This window comes from Callithrix jacchus, chromosome 12 (assembly GCF_049354715.1).
Source record: "Callithrix jacchus isolate 240 chromosome 12, calJac240_pri, whole genome shotgun sequence".
NCBI classification, from domain to species: Eukaryota; Metazoa; Chordata; class Mammalia; order Primates; family Cebidae; genus Callithrix; species Callithrix jacchus.
In genome coordinates, this window is record NC_133513.1 from 36,122,252 (window position 1) to 36,140,290 (window position 18,039).

Here is an 18,039-nt window from a genome sequence, read left to right on the forward strand (position 1 = left end):
AACATGGCAAAACCCCATCTCTACTAAAAATAAAAAAATTAGCTGGCACAATGGTTCAGGTCTGTAATCTCAGCACTTTTGGAGGCTGAACCAGGTGGATAACTTGAGCTCAGGAGTTTCAGACCAGCCTGGGCAACATGGTGAAACCTCATGCCTACTAAAAATACAAAAATGAGCTGGATGTGGTGGCGTGCACCTGTAGTCCCAGCTACTCGCGAGGCTGAGGCAGGAGAATCACTTAAACCAGGGAGGCAAAAGTTGCAGTGAGTCAAGAGGTGCCTCTGCACCTCAGCCTGGGCAACAGAGCAGGACTCTGTCTCAAAAAAATAAAAAATAAAAAAATAAATGTTTGTTTTGGCCAGAGGCAGTGGCTCATGGCTATGATCCCAGTACTTTGGGAGAGTGAGGCAGGAGGAGGATCACTTGAACCCAGGAGTTAGAGACCAGCCTGGGTAACACAGCAAGAGTCTGTCTCTACAAAAAATTTAAAAAATCAGCTGGGTGTAGCCGGGCATGGTGGCTCACACCTCTAATCCCAGCACTTTTTATTTTGGTTTATAGAGATAGGGTTTCACCATCTTGGCCAGGCTAGTCTTGAACTCCAGACCTCATGATCCACCCATCTCGTCCCAGCACTTTGAGAGGACAACAGGTGGATCACTTGAGGTCAGGAGTTTGAGACCAGCCTGGCCAATATGGTGAAACTATGTCTGTACTAAAAATACAAAAATTAGCTGGGCATGGTGGTGAGAGCCTGTAGTCCCAGCTACTCGGGAGAATGAGGCAGAAGAATTGCTTGAACCTGGGAAGTGGAGGCTGCAGTGAGCTGAGATTCCACCAGTGCACTCCAGCCTGGTCAACGACTCAAGACTCTGTCTCAAAAAAACAATCAGCTGGGCAGGGTGGTGACCCCCTGTAGTCCCAGCTACTGGGAGGCTAAGAGACTGAGATGGGAGGATTGTTTGAGCTGTGGGAAGGTCAAGGCTGCAGTGAGCTGAGGTCCTACCACTGCACTACTGCCTAGGGGATGATGCAAGATCCCCTTTCTTTGTCTCAAAGAAAAAAAGAAAAAGAAATAATTGTTTTGATTTCTCATTAGAGTATAGGCTCTGAAGTTACATTTGTATGAGTTATGTATACTTCATATATAAATATAAAAATGTATTCATCTTGGCCATGTCTACCAGTCAGACTACCCGGGACATACATATGGTGGAATCACAATCTGCTATTTCAGTGAATGGATACATTCCTCACTTCGAACTGGTTTTTATTCAGAGCTATTAGTTGCTGCAATGACATCAGACCTCTGAAAACCATGGGGTGTCTTAGGACTTAGGGTGTTAGAGGTCTTGCTATAGTATTTGGACTTGTGGTCGGTGATTTTGGGGATGGTCCAAGGACAGGGGTATGTTCTGGATTGGTGTTGTACTAATGCAGGGGCAACTCAGATATTATTTTGATAATTTTAGGTCAGGCACAGTGGCTCTTGGCTGTAATCCCAGCACTTTGGGAGGGATCACGAGGCCAGCTAAGCAATATCCTTTTGCAGGCAAAGGATATTGTTTAGCTGGTTTGCTACAGAAATTACAACTCTTGGGCCAGGCACAGTGGCTCATGCCTGTAATCCTAGCACTTTGGGAGGCCGAGGTGGGTGGATCACCTGAGGTCAGGAGTTCTAGACCAGCCTGGCCAACATGGTGAAACCCCATCTCTACTAAAAATACAAAAAATTAGCCAGGCGTGGTGGCAGTCGCCTGTAATCCCAGCTGAGAGCCTGAGGCAGGAGAATCACTTGAACCCGGGAGGTGGAAGTTGCAGTGAGTCGAGATCGTGTCACTGCACTCCAGTCTGGGCAACAAGAGTGAAACTCCGTCTCAAAAAAGAAAAAAAGCTGGGTGCGGTGGCTCATGCCTGTAATCGCAGCACTTTGGGAGGCCGAGGCGGTGGATCACGAGGTCAGGAGTTTGAGACCAGCCTAGCCAAGACGGTGAAATCCTGTCTCTACTAAAAATAAAAAATTAGCTGGGCGTGGTGGTGGGCGCTTGTAATCCCAGCTACTCAGGAGGCTGAGGCAGGAGAATTGCTTGAACACCGGAGGTGGAGGTTGCAGTGAGCTGAGACTGTGCCACTATACTCTAGCCTGGGCAACAGAGCAAGACTCTGTCTTGAAAAGAAAAGAAATGACAACTCTTGATCCCTGAGACTGCTAATTCCGATTGTGTGCATGTGCTTAACAAATATCTCCGCACCCAGGGCTGGGAAGCTGGCTGCTTTGTGTAGAGCAAATACAGCAGGCATGATGTAGCAGGAACTCAGACGATAATGAACTGGACGTGTGTTTCTCCTGCAGCGAAGGTCATGGTGCTGACAGCCTCTGCCTTGCACTTTGTCCCCCGTTACCAGGCCTGCGGCCAGTCCTGCCTCCTGGAAAGCCCAGGCGCGTGAGAGGACCTGATGCGAAACGGAGACCCCATCCCCTCTGTGTCTCCCCAAGAGCCGGCGGCACAGGCTGTCAGCGCTCCTTGAGCCAGGTCAGTTCTCAGGCCCACAGATCTCGTTCTCCCATCTTCCTCCGCAGAAAACGATCTTTATTTTCTCTTCTTGCTTCGGTCTTGAAGCGGGGCGTCGTTTGGGCTCACGTTGCGGCGCTCAGCGGCCTCAGACTTCAGATGACTCCTGGGCCTCAGGAGCAGCGGCTGGGGCCTGCCCTCCCGCTCCCGGAGCCCTCGGGTCCGCCCAGCTCCCAGCGGGCCACAATAGCGTCCAGGCCACAATGGCGTCCGGGCGCGGGGCCCCGCCCTGTCGCGGTCCCTGCCTCCTTCGGTTCCTTAGGGAAGCTGGACTGCGCCGTGTCTTCCTGAAGAACGTTGTGGGAAGGGTCCTGCCCGCAGACACGACGGCAGCCGGCAGCCGGGTGGGATGCGCGGGGGTGGAATGCCTGGGGCATAGGGCCGAGCCACCGCCTGGCACACCAGGAGCTGCGGGGCTTCGGGAAGCACAGCTCTGCAGGCGGGCCCTTCGGAGGCCCCGCCCAGGGGGCACTGCGGCAGTTTCCATGGTGATGGTCAACAAGCCTGAAAGTGCCTCAGCTACTACGGCCACGTACCCTGCGTTTCTTTTTCCCTTTTCCGAGAGACCACTGAGGTGCGGGCTGTGAGATCGGAAGCGTGTAGCCTTTGGGGCCGAGGTGAGGGGCGGCCGGCGGGCAGGGCCAGGTCTGAGGTTGAGGTCTGCACCACCGGACCGAGAGGGGACCGGGCTCGCTGGGGGTGGGGACGGTGGGGCTGGGATTTGGGATCAGGGCGAGTCGTGGCAGAGAGAATCCAGAGGATCCTTGACCCTAGTGCCGGAGCGGCCAGCCCACCCTGAAGAGGCCAAACAATGGTAGCCTGAAGGAACCGAGTCTGAGGAAGCGCTTCCTCTGGGCAGGGATACTGGGGGAGTCCTGGGTGAGTGGCCCAGGATGTAGGACGTATGAGAGGTCTGCACCCACCTGCAAGGATACCTTCATGATTATTGAGTTTGTGAGAAAAGAGGCTGTTTTTAGTTTATATTTTAAGGCAGTACATTCACATACTTAACAGTCAGAAACTTGCACCAGGCTTTATTACTCAAAACTCCCTTTCCCCAGTTCCTTCTTTCTGAGGAAATAGTTTCAGATCTTTGAGCTTTTTCAAAACTTTTAACTTTTTTCTCCGGAAATTTATTTCTTTCTCTTACATCGACAGCTCTTCCCTGTGTTCTTCCTTCATTAGCTTTACTAAGTTTGTATACTTTGGTCGCAAATATTTATTTATAAGTAGAAATGGGGTTCTCACTATGTTGCTCAGGCTGGTCTTGAACTCCTGGGCTTAAGTGATTCTCCCACGTTGGCTTCCCAAAGTGCAAGGATTGCAGGCTGAACCACTGCCTCCTGCCTAAATATTTGCCCATTGGTTTCCTTTGCCTCCTGGTTTTACTTTTCTGCTGTGTGTGCGTAGTAGTCAGCCATTTGTTTTTTCTTTCTCCTTTCTAGTCATACTCTTAAATACATTTTGCACTGATTCCTTTTCAAACCTCCTCATGGAAAGAACTTAAATTCATCAGATTAGGGGTGAATGCAGGCCTTTGTTTTTTTTTTAGATAGAATCTCCCTCTGTCGCCCAGGTTGAGTGCAGTGACGTGATTTTGGCTCTCTGCAATCTCCCCTTCCTCAGCCTCCCAAGTAGCTGGGATTACAGCCACGTGCCACCACACCCAGCTAATTTTAGTATTTTTAGTAGAGATGGGGTTTTGCCATGTTGTCCAGGCTGGCCTTGATCTCCTAACCTCAGGTGATCCATCTGCCTTGGCCTCTGCAAAGTGGTGGGATTACAGGCGTGAGCCACTGCACCTGGCCCCATATATTTATTTTAAGAAATATACCCTTGTGTATTGTTGGTAAGAATGTAAAAATGGTACAGCAGCTATGGAAAACAGTATGGCAGTTCCTCAAAAAATTACATATAGAATTGCTGTATGATCCAATAGTACCTCTTCTTGATCTGTATCCAAGATAAATAAAAGTGGGGACTCAAACAGTTATTTGCACATCCATGTTCATAGCAGCATTATTCGCAATAGTCACAAGGTAGAGGTAACTCCAGTGTGCATTGATAGATGAATGAATAAACAAAATGTGTCATATGTAGTAGAATATCATTCAGCCTTAGGATAGAAAATCTTGGCTGGGTGCAATGGCTCACGTGGGTAATCCCAGCATTTTCGGAGGCCAAGGTGGGCAGATTGCTTGAGTTCAGGAATTCAAGACCAGCCTAGGCAACATAGTAAGATCCTGTTTCCACAAAAAATGAAATAATAAAAAAATTAGCCAGGCATGGTGGCATGTGCCTGTAGTCCTAGCTACTCTGGAAGCTGAACTAGGAGGATTGCATGTGCCTTGGAGGTCAAGGCTGCAGTGAGCCATGATTGCACTGCTGTACTCCAGCCTGAGTGACAGAGTGACACTCCATCTCTTGAAAAAATAAAAATAAGATGACCAGGCACAGTGGTTCATGCCTGTAATTCCAGCACTTTGGGAGGCTGAGGTGGGCATCAAACTCCTGACCTCAGGTGATCCACCCACCTCGGCCTCCCAAAGTGCTGGGATTACAGGCATGAGCCATTGTACCTGAACATTTGCAGTTTTTTTTTTTTTAAACAAAGGTATAAAGTTTAAATTGAGGCTTTTATATATATATATATATCCAGTTTTTTCAATGTCTGTTGAAAGACTACTTTCCCTTCTTTTTTTTTTTTTTTTTGAGACGGAGTCTTGCTCTGTTGCCTAGGCTAGAGTGCAGTGGCGCCATCTCGGGTCGCTGCAACCTCTGCCTCCCAGGTTTAAGTGATTCTCCTGCCTCAGCCTCCCAAGTAGCTGGGATTACAGGTGCCCACCAAAGCGCCTGGCTAATTTTTGTATTTTTAGTAGAGATGGGGTTTCGCCATCTTGGACAGGCTAGTCTTGAACTCCTAACCTTATGATCCACTTGCCTTGACCTCCCAAAGTGCTGGGATTACAGGTGTGAGCCACCATGCCCAGCCTATTTTCTCTTTTGAATTGCCTTTGCACTGTTGTCAAAAATCACATGGCCGGCCAGGCGTGGTGGCTTACGCCTGTAATCCCAGCAGTTTGGGAGGCCGAGGCAGGCGGATCACGAGGTCAAGAGATTGAAACCACCCTGGCCAACATGGTGAAACCCTGTCTCTACTAAAAATACAAAAAAACTTAGCCAGGTGTGGTGGTGCGTGCCTGTCATCCCAGCTACTTGGGAGGCTGAGGCAGGAGAATTGCTTGAACCCAGGAAGTGGAGGTTGCAGTGAAGCCAAGATCCCGCTATTGCATTCTAACCTGGAAACAGAGCCAGACTCCATTTCAAAAAAAAAAAAAAAAAAAGAAACAAAAATCATATGGCCACGTTCTTGTGGGTCTAAATCTGGACTCTATTCCACTGGTTCATATCTGTATCTTTTCACTAATGCTGTACTGTTTTCATAATTGTAACTTCATGCTTACTCCTAAAATTGTGCAGTAGGAGTTCATCAGTCTTATTAACCTTTTAATTATTTGGGTATTCTAGTTTCTCCCACCTTTTCTTTTCTTTTTTTTTTTGAGACAGGGTCTCACTCTGTCATCCAAACTAGAGTGCAGTAGAATGATCATGGCTCACTGCCGCCTCAACCTCTCATGCTCCAGTGATTCTTCCACCACAGCCCCCCTCCAAGTAGCTGGGACTGTAGGCACACATTACCACTGCCAGTTATTTTTTGTAGAGGCAGGGTTTTGCCATGCTGCCCAGGCTAGTCTCTGACTCCTGAACTCAAGCCATCCACCTGCCTTTACTCTGAGTGCTCGGATTACAGGCGTGAGCCACCACACCCAGCCTTCCCCTGCCTTTTCTTTCTCTCTCTCTCTCATTCCCTCTTTTTCTCTCCCTCCTTCCCTCCTTCCTTCCTTCCTTTTTTTCTTTCTCTTTCTCTCTTTGTTTCCTTCTTTCTTTCCTTTCTCTCTCTTCTTTTTTTCCTTTTTGAGACAAGGTCTCACTCTTGTCACCTAGGTGGGAGTGCAGTGACATGATGATCTTGGTTCACTACAACCTCCGCCTCCTGAGTTCAAGCGATTCCCCTGCCTCAGCCTCCCTAGTGGCTGGTTTTAAAGGCGCATGCCACCGTGCCTGGCTAATTTTTTTTATTTCTAGTAGAGATGGGGTTTCACCATGTTGGCCAGGCTGGTCTCAAAATCCTGACCTCTAGTGATCCACCCACCTCAGACTCCCAAAGTTCTGGGATTATAGGCATGAGCCACTGTGCCTGGTCTTCCCCTGCCTTTACATATAAATTTTAGGCTAAGTTTGTTTATAAAATACCTTGCTATGGTTAGCCATGCAGGCTTATGCCTGTAATCTGAGTGCTTTGGGAGGTAGAGTCGGGAAAATAGAAGTCAGGAGTTCAAGACCAGTCTGGGCAATGTCTGTACGAAAAAATATTTAAAAATTTAGCTGGATGTGGTGGCATATGCTTGTAGTCCTACCTATTTGGGACGCTGAGGTGTGAGGACTGCATGAGCTCAGAAGTTTGAGGTTATAGTGAGCTATGATAACACCAGTACACTGTACCCAAGTCGGGGCAACAGAGGGACACACTGTCTTTCTAAAAAAAAAAATTGCTGTGATTTTGATAGGAAACATATTAAATTTATATATTGATTTGTATTTTGGAGATCATTGATATCTTTATTATATTGAGTCTTCTTTTTTTTTTTAAGAGACGGGGTCTCACTATGTTGCCCAGGCTGGAGTGCAGTGGCTATTCACAGGTGTGATCCCACTACTGATCAGCCTGGTAGTTTTGACCTGTTCCATTTCTGACCTGGGCTGGTTCACCCCGCCTTAGGCAACCTGGTGGTCCCTCGCTCCTGGGAGGTCACCATATTGATGCCAAACTTAGTGCAGACACCCGATAGCTCACTACAGCCCGGAACTCCTGGACTAAAGTGATCCTCCAGCCTCAGCCTCCTGAGTAGCTGGGAGTACAGACACGCACCACTGATCCCAGCTATACTGAGTCTTCTAATGTGTTAACATAATAAGTCTCTTCATTTGCTTAGATTTTCCTGAATTTATTTTGTAAGCATTTTGTAGTGTTCAGCGTACAGGTTGTGTTCAGCATACAAGTCTGATATGTGTTTGTTAGTCTTCTCTTTTTTTTAAGAGACAGGGTCTCACTATGTTGCCCAGGCTGCAGTGCAGTGGCTATTCACAGGTGTGATCCCACTACTGAGCAGCCTGGTAGTTTTGACCTGTTCCATTTCTGACCTGGGCTGGTTCACCCCCCCCTTAGGCAACCACATTTATAGCTAAGTGTGCTTGTTTTGACAGCATATATACTAAAATTGGAATGATACAGAGATTAGCAATTTAAAGTGTTTTTAAAATTTATAGCTAAGTAATTTTTTCAGTTATTGCAAATGGTGTTATTTTTAATTTAGGTGTCCATGTTTTATTGGTAATATATAAAAATACAGTTGATTTTTTAGTTCAGCTTATGTTCTATGTATGACCTTTCTAAACTTACTTGTTCTAGACTTTTTTTTTTTTTTTGAGACATTTTTTTCTCTTGTCGCCCAGGCTGGAGTGCAATGATGCGATCTCTGCTCACTGCAACCTCTGCCTCCCAGATTCAAGCACTTCTCTTGCCTCAGCCTCCTGAGTAGCTGGGATTACAGGTGTCTGCCACCACGCCCGGCTAATTGTTATATTTTTGGGAGAGATGAGGTTTTATACCATGTTGGCCAGGCTGGTCTTGAACTCCTGACCTCGGGTAATCCTCCCACCTCGGCCTCCCAAAGTATTGGGATTACAGGCATGAGCCACTGTGCTCAGCCTAGTTTTGTTTTGTTTTTTTTTTGTATTCTGGGATATAGTTAAGTTACCTGAAAACAGTTTGTTCTCTTTTGGTTTTTGTGTTTTCTTTAGGATTTTTTTTCTTTTTTTCTTTTTTTTTGCCAACTAGAATAACCAGTTTACTCTTTAGGATTGATTAGCCAGGTCTAGGGCATTGCTCATTCTAGGGCTAATTATTCTTCACTACTAGGGCTCGATCTTCCTGAGAACCCGATGGGCCATGGATCATGACAGTTTCTTTTCTTTCTTTTGAGACCGAATCTCTCTCTGTTGTCCAGGCTGGAGTGCAGTGGCAAGATCTCAGTTCACTACAACCTATGCCTCCCAGGTTCAAGCAATTCTCCTGCCTCAGCCTCCCTACTAGACAGGATTACAGGTACGTGTCACCATGCCCAGCTAATTTATATCTTTTTAGTAGAGACGGTGTTTCAGTATGTTGGCCATACTGGTCTTGAACCCCTGACCTCAAGTCATCCACCTACCTTGGCCTCCCAAAGTGCTGGGATTACAGGTGTGAGCCACTGTGTTCAGCTTGAATTGTGACATTTTAAATCTGCTTGGTAGGAACAGGCACTATTCCATGCCCTGTGTGAGCACTGGGCACCGTTTCCTCTAATCTTTTTAGATTATTCTTTTCCCAGATGTGGGTAATGTCCTTACACTCACGTGCTGATCCGTACACTGCTGCACTCTCATGGGGGTTACTGCTGGTCTCTGGGGTTTTCTCTTCATGCAGCTCTTTCCTCTCTGGTGCTGTGTTCTGTGAGTTCTAGCTGCCTGTGTCTCCCCAGACTCTCGAATCTATTTTTTCAACTCAAGGAGTCTGCCAGACTCTGCCTTAGTCATTTTTCTTTTCTCTTTTTTTTTTTTTGAGATGGTGTCTCACTCTGTCGCCCAGGCTGGAGTGCAATGGCGCACTCTTGGCTCACTGCAACCTCTGCCTCCCAGGTTTGAACAATTCTCCTGCCTTAGCCTCCCAAGTAGCTGGGATTTGATATGCGCCACCATGCCCGGTTAATTTTTACATTTTTAAGTAGAGACTGGGTTTCACCATGTTGGTCAGGCTGGTCTCGAACTTCTGACCTCATGATCTGCCTGCCTCAGCCTCCCAAAGTGCTGGGATTACAGACGTGAGCCACTGCGCCTGCCTTCATTTTTCTTAATAGCACATTCTATAAACTACTCAAGTCAGTAAGCTGGGGCACTTGTAGGACTTATCTCATTTGTTTCCTATCTCTCAGGGATTACTCTTTGTTGTCTGATGTTCAGGGTCTTGGCAACCATTTTTATCCTCATATTTTGTCAAAAATTTCTTTTTTTCAGGTAAGAAGGTTTACCTGGTTCCTGTTACTCAATCCATCTTGTTCAGAAGTGGATAATTGAAGATGGGGCATTAAGCATTCATTTGATCTCTTATTGAATTCTAACAATAATTCTAATAATAAGAGAAATGAAAATGCGAAAAAGCCAGGCACAAATTACAATGTGTTTCCATACAGTTACACCCAGTTTGCCTGCCTCTCCTGCTGCCTCCCCCTTCCACTTCTTCCATCTCTTCTACTTCTGCCACCCTTGAGACAGCAGGACTAAACCCTTCTCTTCCTTGGCAGCCTACTCAACATGAAGATGACAATAATTGATACCTTTATGACAATCTACTTCCTATTAATGAATAGTAAATAGATTTTCTTTTTTTTTTATTTTATTTTTTTAGAGATGGAGTTTTGCTCTTGTTACCCAGGCTGGAGTGCAATGGCACGATCTCGGCTCACCACAACCTCCACCTCCTGGGTTCAGGCAATTCTCCTGCCTCAGCCTCCTGAGTAGCTGGGATTACAGGCACGAGCCACCATGCCCAGCTAATTTTTTGTATTTTTAGTAGAGACGGGGTTTCACCATGTTGACCGGGATGGTCTCGATCTCTTGACCTCGTGATCCACCCGCCTCGGCCTCCCAAAGGGCTGGGATTACAGGCGTGAGCCACCGCGCCCGGCCAGTAAATAGATTTTCTTTCTTCTTCTTTTTTTTTGAGACAGAATTTCGTTCTGTCACCTAGGCTGGAGTGCAATGGTGCAATATTGGCTCAGTACAATCTCTGCCTCCTGGGTTCAAGTGATTCTGCTGCCTCAGCCTCCTGAGTAGCTGGGATTACAGGTGCCTGCCACCATACCTGGCTAATTTTTGTATTGTTAGTAGAGATGATGTTTCACCATGTTGGCCAGGCTGGTCTTGAACTCCTAACCTCATGATCTGCCTGCCTTAGCCTCCCAAAGTTCTGCAATTACAGGCATGAGCCACCATGCCCGGCCATGATTTTCTTGATGATAGTTTCTTTTTTCTAGCTTACTTCATTGTCAATACAGTATATATTATGTATAACATAGAAATATGTTTTAATTGACTGTTTATGTTATTGGTAATGCGTCTGGTCAACTAGGCTATTAGTAGTTAAATTTTTGGGGAGTCAGAAGTTACACATGGATTTTTTTTTTTTTTTTGAGATGGAGTTTCGCTGTTGTTACCCAGACTGGAGTGCAATGGCACAATCCTGGCCCACCGCAACCTCCGCCTTCTGGATTCAAGCAATTCTCCTGCCTCAGCCTCCCGAGTAGCTGGGACTACAGGCGTGCACCACCATGCCTAGCTAATTTTTGTATTTTTAGTAGAGATGGGTTTCACCTTGTTGACCAGGATGGTCTTGATCTCTTGACCTTGTGATCGACCCGCCTCAGCCTCCCAAAGTGCTGGGATTATAAGCGTAAACCACTGCGCCCGGCCGTTTTTTTTTTTTTTTTTTTTTTTTTTAAGAGATGGGGTCTTGCTATGTTGCCCATGCTGGAGTGCTGTGGCTATTCACAGGCGCGATCCCACTACTGATCAGCCTGGTTTTGACCTGCTCCATTTCTGACCTGGGCTGGTTCACCCCTCCTTAGGCAACCTGGTGGTCCCCCGCTTCTGGGAGGTCACCATATTGATGCCAAACTTAGTGCAGATACCCGATCGGCATAGCGCACTACAGCCCAGAACACCTGGGCTCAAGCGATCCTCCCACCTCAGCCTCCCAAGTAGCTAGGACTACAGGCATGGCTACCACACCCAGCACACATGGATTTTCAACTGTGAGCAGGGGTCAGTTCCCTTAACCCTTATGTCTTTTTTTTTTTTTTTGAGACGGAGTTTTGCTCTTGTTACCCAGGCTGGAGTGCAATGGCGCCATCTCGGCTCACCACAACCTCCACCTCCTGGGTTCAGGCAATTCTTCTGCCTCAGCCTCCTGAGTAGCTGGGACTACAGGCACGTGCCACCATGCCCAGCTAATTTTTTGTATTTTTAGTAGAGACGGGGTTTCACCATGTTGACCAGGATTGTCTCGATCTCTTGACCGTGTGAACCACCTGCCTCGGCTTCACAAAGTGGATTAAGGCGTGAGCCACCGTGCCTGGCCAATGGCATGGTCTGGGGCCACTACAATCTCTGCCTCCCAGGTTAAAGTGATTCTCCCACCTCAGCCTCCCGAGTAGCTGGGACTACAGGCATGCGCCACCACACCCAGGTAATTTTTGTATTTTTAGTAGAGATGGAGTCTCACTATGTTGGCCAGGCTGGTCTCGAACTCCTGACCTCATGATCCGCCTGCTGATTGGATCACAGATGTGACCCACCTCGCCTGGCTGAGTCACCTGTAGTGCCTGGCCTGGTGGCTCACATGTGTAATCCTAGCACTTTGGGAGGCCAAGGTGGGAGGATTGCTTAAATTCAGTAGTTTAAGACTAGCCTGGGCAACATAGCCAGATCTTGTCTCTACTAAAAATACAAAAAATTGGCTGGGCACAGTGGCTCACCCTGTAGTGCCAGCACTTTGAGAAGCTGAGGCAGATGGATCACTTGAGACTAGGAGTTCGAGACTGGCCTGGCCAACATGGCAAAACCCTGTCTCTACTAAAAATACAAAAAGTTAGCTGGGCGTGGTGTTGCATGCCTGTAGTCCCAGCTACTGGCGAGGCTGAGGCAGGAGAATCGCTTGAACTCCAGAGGTAGAGGTTGCAGTGAGCCAAGATCATGCCATTACACTCCAGCCTGGGTGACAGAACAAGATTCCATTTCAAACAAATAAATAAAAATAAAAATGAAAAAATGAGCTGGGCATGGTGGCGGATGCCTGTAGTCCCAGCTACTGGGGAGAATGAAGCAGGAGGATCACTTGAGCCCAGGAGATAGAGGTTGCAGTAAGCTGTGATTGTATCACTGCATTCCAGGCTGGGTGACAGAGTAAGAACATGTCTCCCCTGACAAAAAAAGCTGGGTATAGTGATTCACACCTGTAATCCCAGCACTTTGGGTGGCCAAGCCAGGCAGATTGCCTCAGCTCGGAAGTTCAATACCAGCCTGGGCAACATGGTGAAACCCTGTCTCTACTAAAACAAAAAAATTAGCCAGGCATGGCGGTGTATGCCTGTACTCCCAGCTACTCAGGAGGCTGAAGCAGGAGAATCGTTGGAACCTGGGAGGTGGAGGTTTCAGTGAGCTGAGATTGTGCCACTGCACTCTAGCCTGGCCAACAGAGCAAGACTCTGTCTCCAAAAAAACAGTCAGCTGTATATCAAATGGTATTAAAAAGAGAGAAAACACAAGACACTGGTATTTATTGACATACACAAGTCACAGAGAACAGAAATGGAGTGGATGTTGAAGCCCAGTGATGCATTTATTAGTCAAGTCAGCTCACTATTTAAAGCCAATTTTATAGGAAAACTCTACTTAATTCAGTCTAATATGGAGGTAACCAAGGAACAGTTAACACAGCTGTTAACTGTTCCAGAAGTGGAACTGTGAGCTTGTGAAATCACTATTAAAAAAAATTCCTTTTCAGTATTTTGTAATGCTTCAAAATGCATTTTGAACTTATTTCCGTTTGTAGTGTTGTAATGTGCCTCAGCAGTTAACATGTATTGGAGTAATTTCTCTCTTTCTTTTTTTTTTTCTTTCTCCCACCCAAGAAGTGAAGAAGCTTTCTTCTTTTCTTTGAGACAGAGTTTTGCTTTTGTTGCCCAGGCTTGAGTGCAAGGGCTCACCGCAACATCTGCCTCCTGGGTTCAAGTGATTCTCCTGCTTCAGCCTCCCGAGTAGCTGGGATTACAGGCATGTGCCACCACACCTGGATAATTTTGTATTTTCGGTAGAGACAGGGGTTTCTCCCATGTTGGTCAGGCTGGTTTTGAACTCCTGATCTCAGGTGATCCATCTGCCTCAGCTTCCCAGTTGCTGGGATTACAGGCATGAGCTACCATGGCTAGCCTCTTTTTTTAAAATTTAATTTAATTTAATTTTTATTTTTATGAGACTGAGTCTTACTCTCTTGCCCCGGTTGGAGTGCAGTGGCATGATCTCAGCTCACTGTAACCTCTGCCTCCCAGTTTCAAGTGATTTTCCTGCCTCAGCCTCCTCTGTAGCTGGGATTACAGGCGCCCACCACCACACCAGCTAAGTTTTGTATTTTTAGTAGAGACAGGGTTTCACCATGTTGGCCAGGCTGGTCTCAAACTCCTGATCTCAAGTGATCTGCAGACCTCAGTGGTGCGAGCCACCGCACCCGGCCCTAATGTTTACATTTAATTTTAATGTAAGTTTTAATTTAATACTCATGCTTGATTCAGTTATTGGAAACCTTTTTTTTTTTTTTGAGATGGAGTCTTACTCTGTTGCCCAGGGTGGGGTGCAGTGGTGTTATCTTGGCTCACTGCAACCTCTGACTCCTGGGTTCAAGTGATTCTCCTGCTTCAGCCTCCCAAGTAGCCAAGATTACAGGTGTGTGCTACGACACCTGGCTAAATTTTTTGCATTTTTAGTAGAGATGGGATTTCACCATGTTGGCCAGGCTGGTCTTGAACTCCTGACCTCAGGTGATTAGCCCGGCTTGGCCTCCCAAAGTGTTGGGATTACAGGTGTGAGCCACAATGCCTAGCCAGAAAGCTTTTAAGTGCCCAGAATAATTTGAGTATGTGAATGCCTTTTTTAATAGTAAATTTAATAAAAATCTAATATAGATTATTTCTGATGAAAATTTAGCATCCAAATTTAGATGGCTGTTAAGTGTAAAATAACAGTAGATATCAACGATTTAGAAGAAAAAAAGAGCCTCAATCTCTTTTTTTTTCTTCTTGAGATGGAGTTTTGGTCTTGTCCCCTAGGCTGGAGTACAGTGGCACAATCTTGACTCGCTGCAACCTCTACCTCCTGAGTTTAAGCAATTCTGCCTCAGCCTCCCAAGTAGCTGGGATTACAGGTGCCTGCTAACATGCTTGGCTAATTTTGTATTTTTAGTAGAAACGAGTTTCACCATGTTGGTCAGACTGCTCTCAGACTCCATACCTCAGGTGATTCACCTGTGTCTCCCAAAGTGTTGGGATTACAGGCGTGAGCCACCATGCCCGGCCCTCTATTTTCTCATCTCTACAGGTGACTGACAACACTTGCACTCTGGTGATCCTACAAGTAGTACATTTGGAGGCACATTGTAAACTTCAAAGTTTTCACTATATTATTATTATTTGAGATGGAATTTCAGTCTTGTCCAGGCTGGAGTGCAGTGGCTCGATCTTGGCTCACTGCAACCTCCACCTCCTGGGTTTAAGAGATTCTCCTGCCTCAGCCTCCTGAGTAGCTGGGACTACAGCTACGAGCCACCAGGCCTAGCTAATTTTGTATTTTTATTAGAGATGGGGTTGGTCAGGCTGGTCTTGAACTCCTGACCTCAGATGATCCACTTGCCTTGGTCTCCCAAAGTGCTGGGATTAAAGACGTGAGCCACTGCGCTGGGCCAAAATTTGCACCATTATTAAAGGAGCACTTGCAAAGCCTGCCAACAGATGGTAGGGTGGAAGAGAAGAAACAACTAGGAGAGAGTTTCTATACCACAAAATAAACTTCACTGGCTCTGCGAGGAGCAGGAAAGCTGCATGATAACAACAAGGACTGGGTGGTACTGCAGGAAATGCTCAATTCCAGTTTCACTTCCTGTGTTATCACTTTTTCTTTGCTGCAATTTCTTCTTTCTTGGCCAATTCTCTATTCATTTTCCATTTTTTGTACATTCCATGTAAATGTAGATTTTATGAACTAGGGAGTCTGACCCCATATTTGATCTTTGACTACTGACAACTCTCAAGCTCCACCTCTCTCCTCCCGTTCTGTCCCACACCTGGGTGGCTGATTTGAAAGCCCAGGTGCTTCCTCCTTTGGCTCTAAAGGCAAGTTCAAGCCACACAGTCCCCAGCATGTGCATTGAAGCCTTCATTTCCGCTCCACCCCTTAACCTTAATAACACCCAAAGCCAGTCTCTTTTCCCTACTCTCAAACCATTTATTTCTTCTTTTTCTTTTTTTTGGAGACAAGGTCTTGCTGTGTTGCCCAGGCTGGAGTGCAGGGGCATGATCACAGCTCACTGCAGCCTAGAACTGTGGGCTCAAGGGATCCTTCCACCTCAGCCTCCCCAGTAACTGGGACCACAGGGGTGTGCCATCACACCCAGCTAAATTTATTTATTTATTTATTTTTGTAGAGAGGGTAGTGTCACTGTGTTGCCCAGGCTGATCTCAAACTCCTGGGCTCAAGTGATCCTCTTTTGGCTTGGCTTCCCAAAGTGCTGGGATTATAGGCATGAGCCGCATGATTATAGGCATGCATCTGTAATCCCAGCTACTCAGGAGGCTGAGGCAGGAGAATTGCTTGAACCTGGGAAGCAGAGATTGCAGTGAGTCAAGATTGCACCTCAAGCTATTTTTGAAACCATTTGGTTTCAAACTCCCTGTTCTCTCCAGAAAGCCTCATGTGAGTCATAAGCCTTTACATATTCTTTGTGCATGTGGGGCTGTCACCAGTTTTGAAAATTAAACCAGGTTTTGTGTGGGGAATCTATCACATATCTTCTGGTAATATCTAAGATAAACACAGCAGACATGAAGTGATAAAAGCATTTTATTCAGTAACCACTGACAGTAGGGGAAAGAGCTGAACTCCATTCTGCTTTGTTCAGTGATAATTGGGCTTTTTTTTTTTTTTTTGGTGGTTGGATATTTTATTTTTTTCATTTTGTTTCTTTTCTTTTTTCTTTTTTTTTTTTTTTTTTTTTTTTACAAATCCTCTCCACTGAATATAGTTGATTGGTGATTTTAAAGGGGGATTGAGGGAGTATGAAGGGTACAAGTGGGTTCAGTAGAGTTGGGGAAGTGAAAAATTACAAGGGGCCAGTGTAAATGAGATGAGGCCAGTGGTGTCTGCCTGCTGGCAATGATAAAAGTTAGGCTTCTATCCAACCACAGAGACTGAGAGACAGAGGCATTATCTTTCCTGACCACTACCTTTCAAAGCAATGACTCCTTGGGAAAGCAATGTTTTTTGAGAAAGACACTTCTGAGCTGTAGGAGATATGTGTGTACACACATGCATATACATAGACAATATGTGTATCACATAGACATCTCAAAGGGACAGAGGAAGGATTCATAATTGTAAATCCTTTTTACTAAATGCTCTAAAAGAGGGAGGTCAGGGGCCTATCGTCAGATGTTGGCAAGAACAGTAAGTTATCCAGACAGCACTGAGATTTCTCAGGCAGGCATTTTAATGGTGAGGACTGGGGTCATCTTGGGAACACAACCTATGCTACTAGAAGCCATGACAATTAGTCTGTAAGAGCAGAGTTTCAGGCGGAGTTATGTGGGGAGCGTTCTGCAGTTCTCGGTAACCACAAGACTATATCACTAGAAGATGAAGCCCACAGAACTACAGATGTTACCGTTTCTGAGTGAGCGGAATAACAAACTTACAGTGAGCAATCACCAACAGATAGAAGTGATGTGACTGGTTACTGATCATGACATGCATTTGTTATTAATGTAATGATGTGTAGACTGAAGAGCTAGCAGCCAAGCCTGCACTTTATGTGACGACTCACAATTAATATTCTGTGTACCGGCTGGGTGAGGTGGCTCGCGCCTGTAATCTCAACACTTTAGAGGCCAAGGTGGGTGGATCACTTGAGGTCAGGAGTTCGAGACCAGCCTGGCCAATGTGGTAAAACCCCGTCTTTACTTAAAATCCAAAAATTAGCCTGCGTGGTGGCATGCACCTATAATCCCAGCTACTCAGGAGGCTGAGGCAGGAGAATTGCTTGAACCTGGGAAGCAGAGATTGCAGTGAGTCAAGATTGCACTACTAAAAAAAAAAAAAAAAAAAAAAAAAGATTGCACCACTGCAGTCCAACCTGGGCTATAAGAGCGAGATTCTGTATCAAAATAAATAAATAAAAATATTCTGTGTACCTGAAATTTGAGTTGTGTTGTTGGGGGACTGGTGTTATTAAATCATGGTGACTGAAATTCGTGCATATCAGAACTGTACAAAGCAAGGGCTGCCTGATGAATATAATGCTCTCATGTTTTATGGGAGTTTATACAAATTAAAAATGCAAATATTTGAAAGTTGTATGTTATGAGCAAAGTTTGAAATAATGCAATTCTCTTAATATTTTAAAAGACTGTTAGGATTCACAGCTTTTCCTTTTTTTTAGAGATCGAGTCTTGCTCTATCACCCAGGCTGGAGTGTGGAGTACGTTGG

At 45.9% G+C, this 18,039-nt stretch overlaps 1 protein-coding gene across 4 annotated transcripts; it reads left to right on the forward strand.

Moving 5' to 3' along the window:
* Nucleotides 1-2,304: 2,304 nt before the first annotated feature.
* Nucleotides 2,305-16,549, forward strand: LOC144578631 (uncharacterized). 4 transcript variants are annotated; one of them, XR_013524822.1, is made up of 3 exons: nucleotides 2,305-2,534; nucleotides 8,702-8,799; nucleotides 9,747-16,549. XR_013524822.1 is itself a non-coding variant. In XM_078345292.1 (3 exons), exons 1-3 carry the CDS (start codon nucleotides 2,777-2,779, stop codon nucleotides 9,800-9,802), a joined length of 525 nt encoding a protein of 174 aa, XP_078201418.1. In that variant the 5' UTR covers nucleotides 2,305-2,776; the 3' UTR covers nucleotides 9,803-16,549. The 4 variants fall into 4 exon arrangements, 1 of the variants encoding a protein (XP_078201418.1); XM_078345292.1 differs by having other exon boundaries at nucleotides 2,305-3,147; XR_013524821.1 differs by lacking the exon at nucleotides 2,305-2,534 and adding an exon at nucleotides 3,047-3,190 and having other exon boundaries at nucleotides 8,678-8,799.
* The last annotated feature ends 1,490 nt before the right edge of the window (nucleotides 16,550-18,039 follow it).

Bases quoted from the DNA above. Each gene is read 5' to 3' on its own strand.
- LOC144578631 (XM_078345292.1), top strand. From the start codon at position 2,777: ATGGCGTCCGGGCGCGGGGCCCCGCCCTGTCGCGGTCCCTGCCTCCTT. The intron at 3,148-8,701 runs GTGCGGGCTGTG...TCTGTTGTCCAG, and splicing joins TTTTCCGAGAGACCACTGAG to GCTGGAGTGCAGTGGCAAGA. The intron at 8,800-9,746 runs GTACGTGTCACC...TCTTTTTTTCAG, and splicing joins CCTACTAGACAGGATTACAG to GTAAGAAGGTTTACCTGGTT.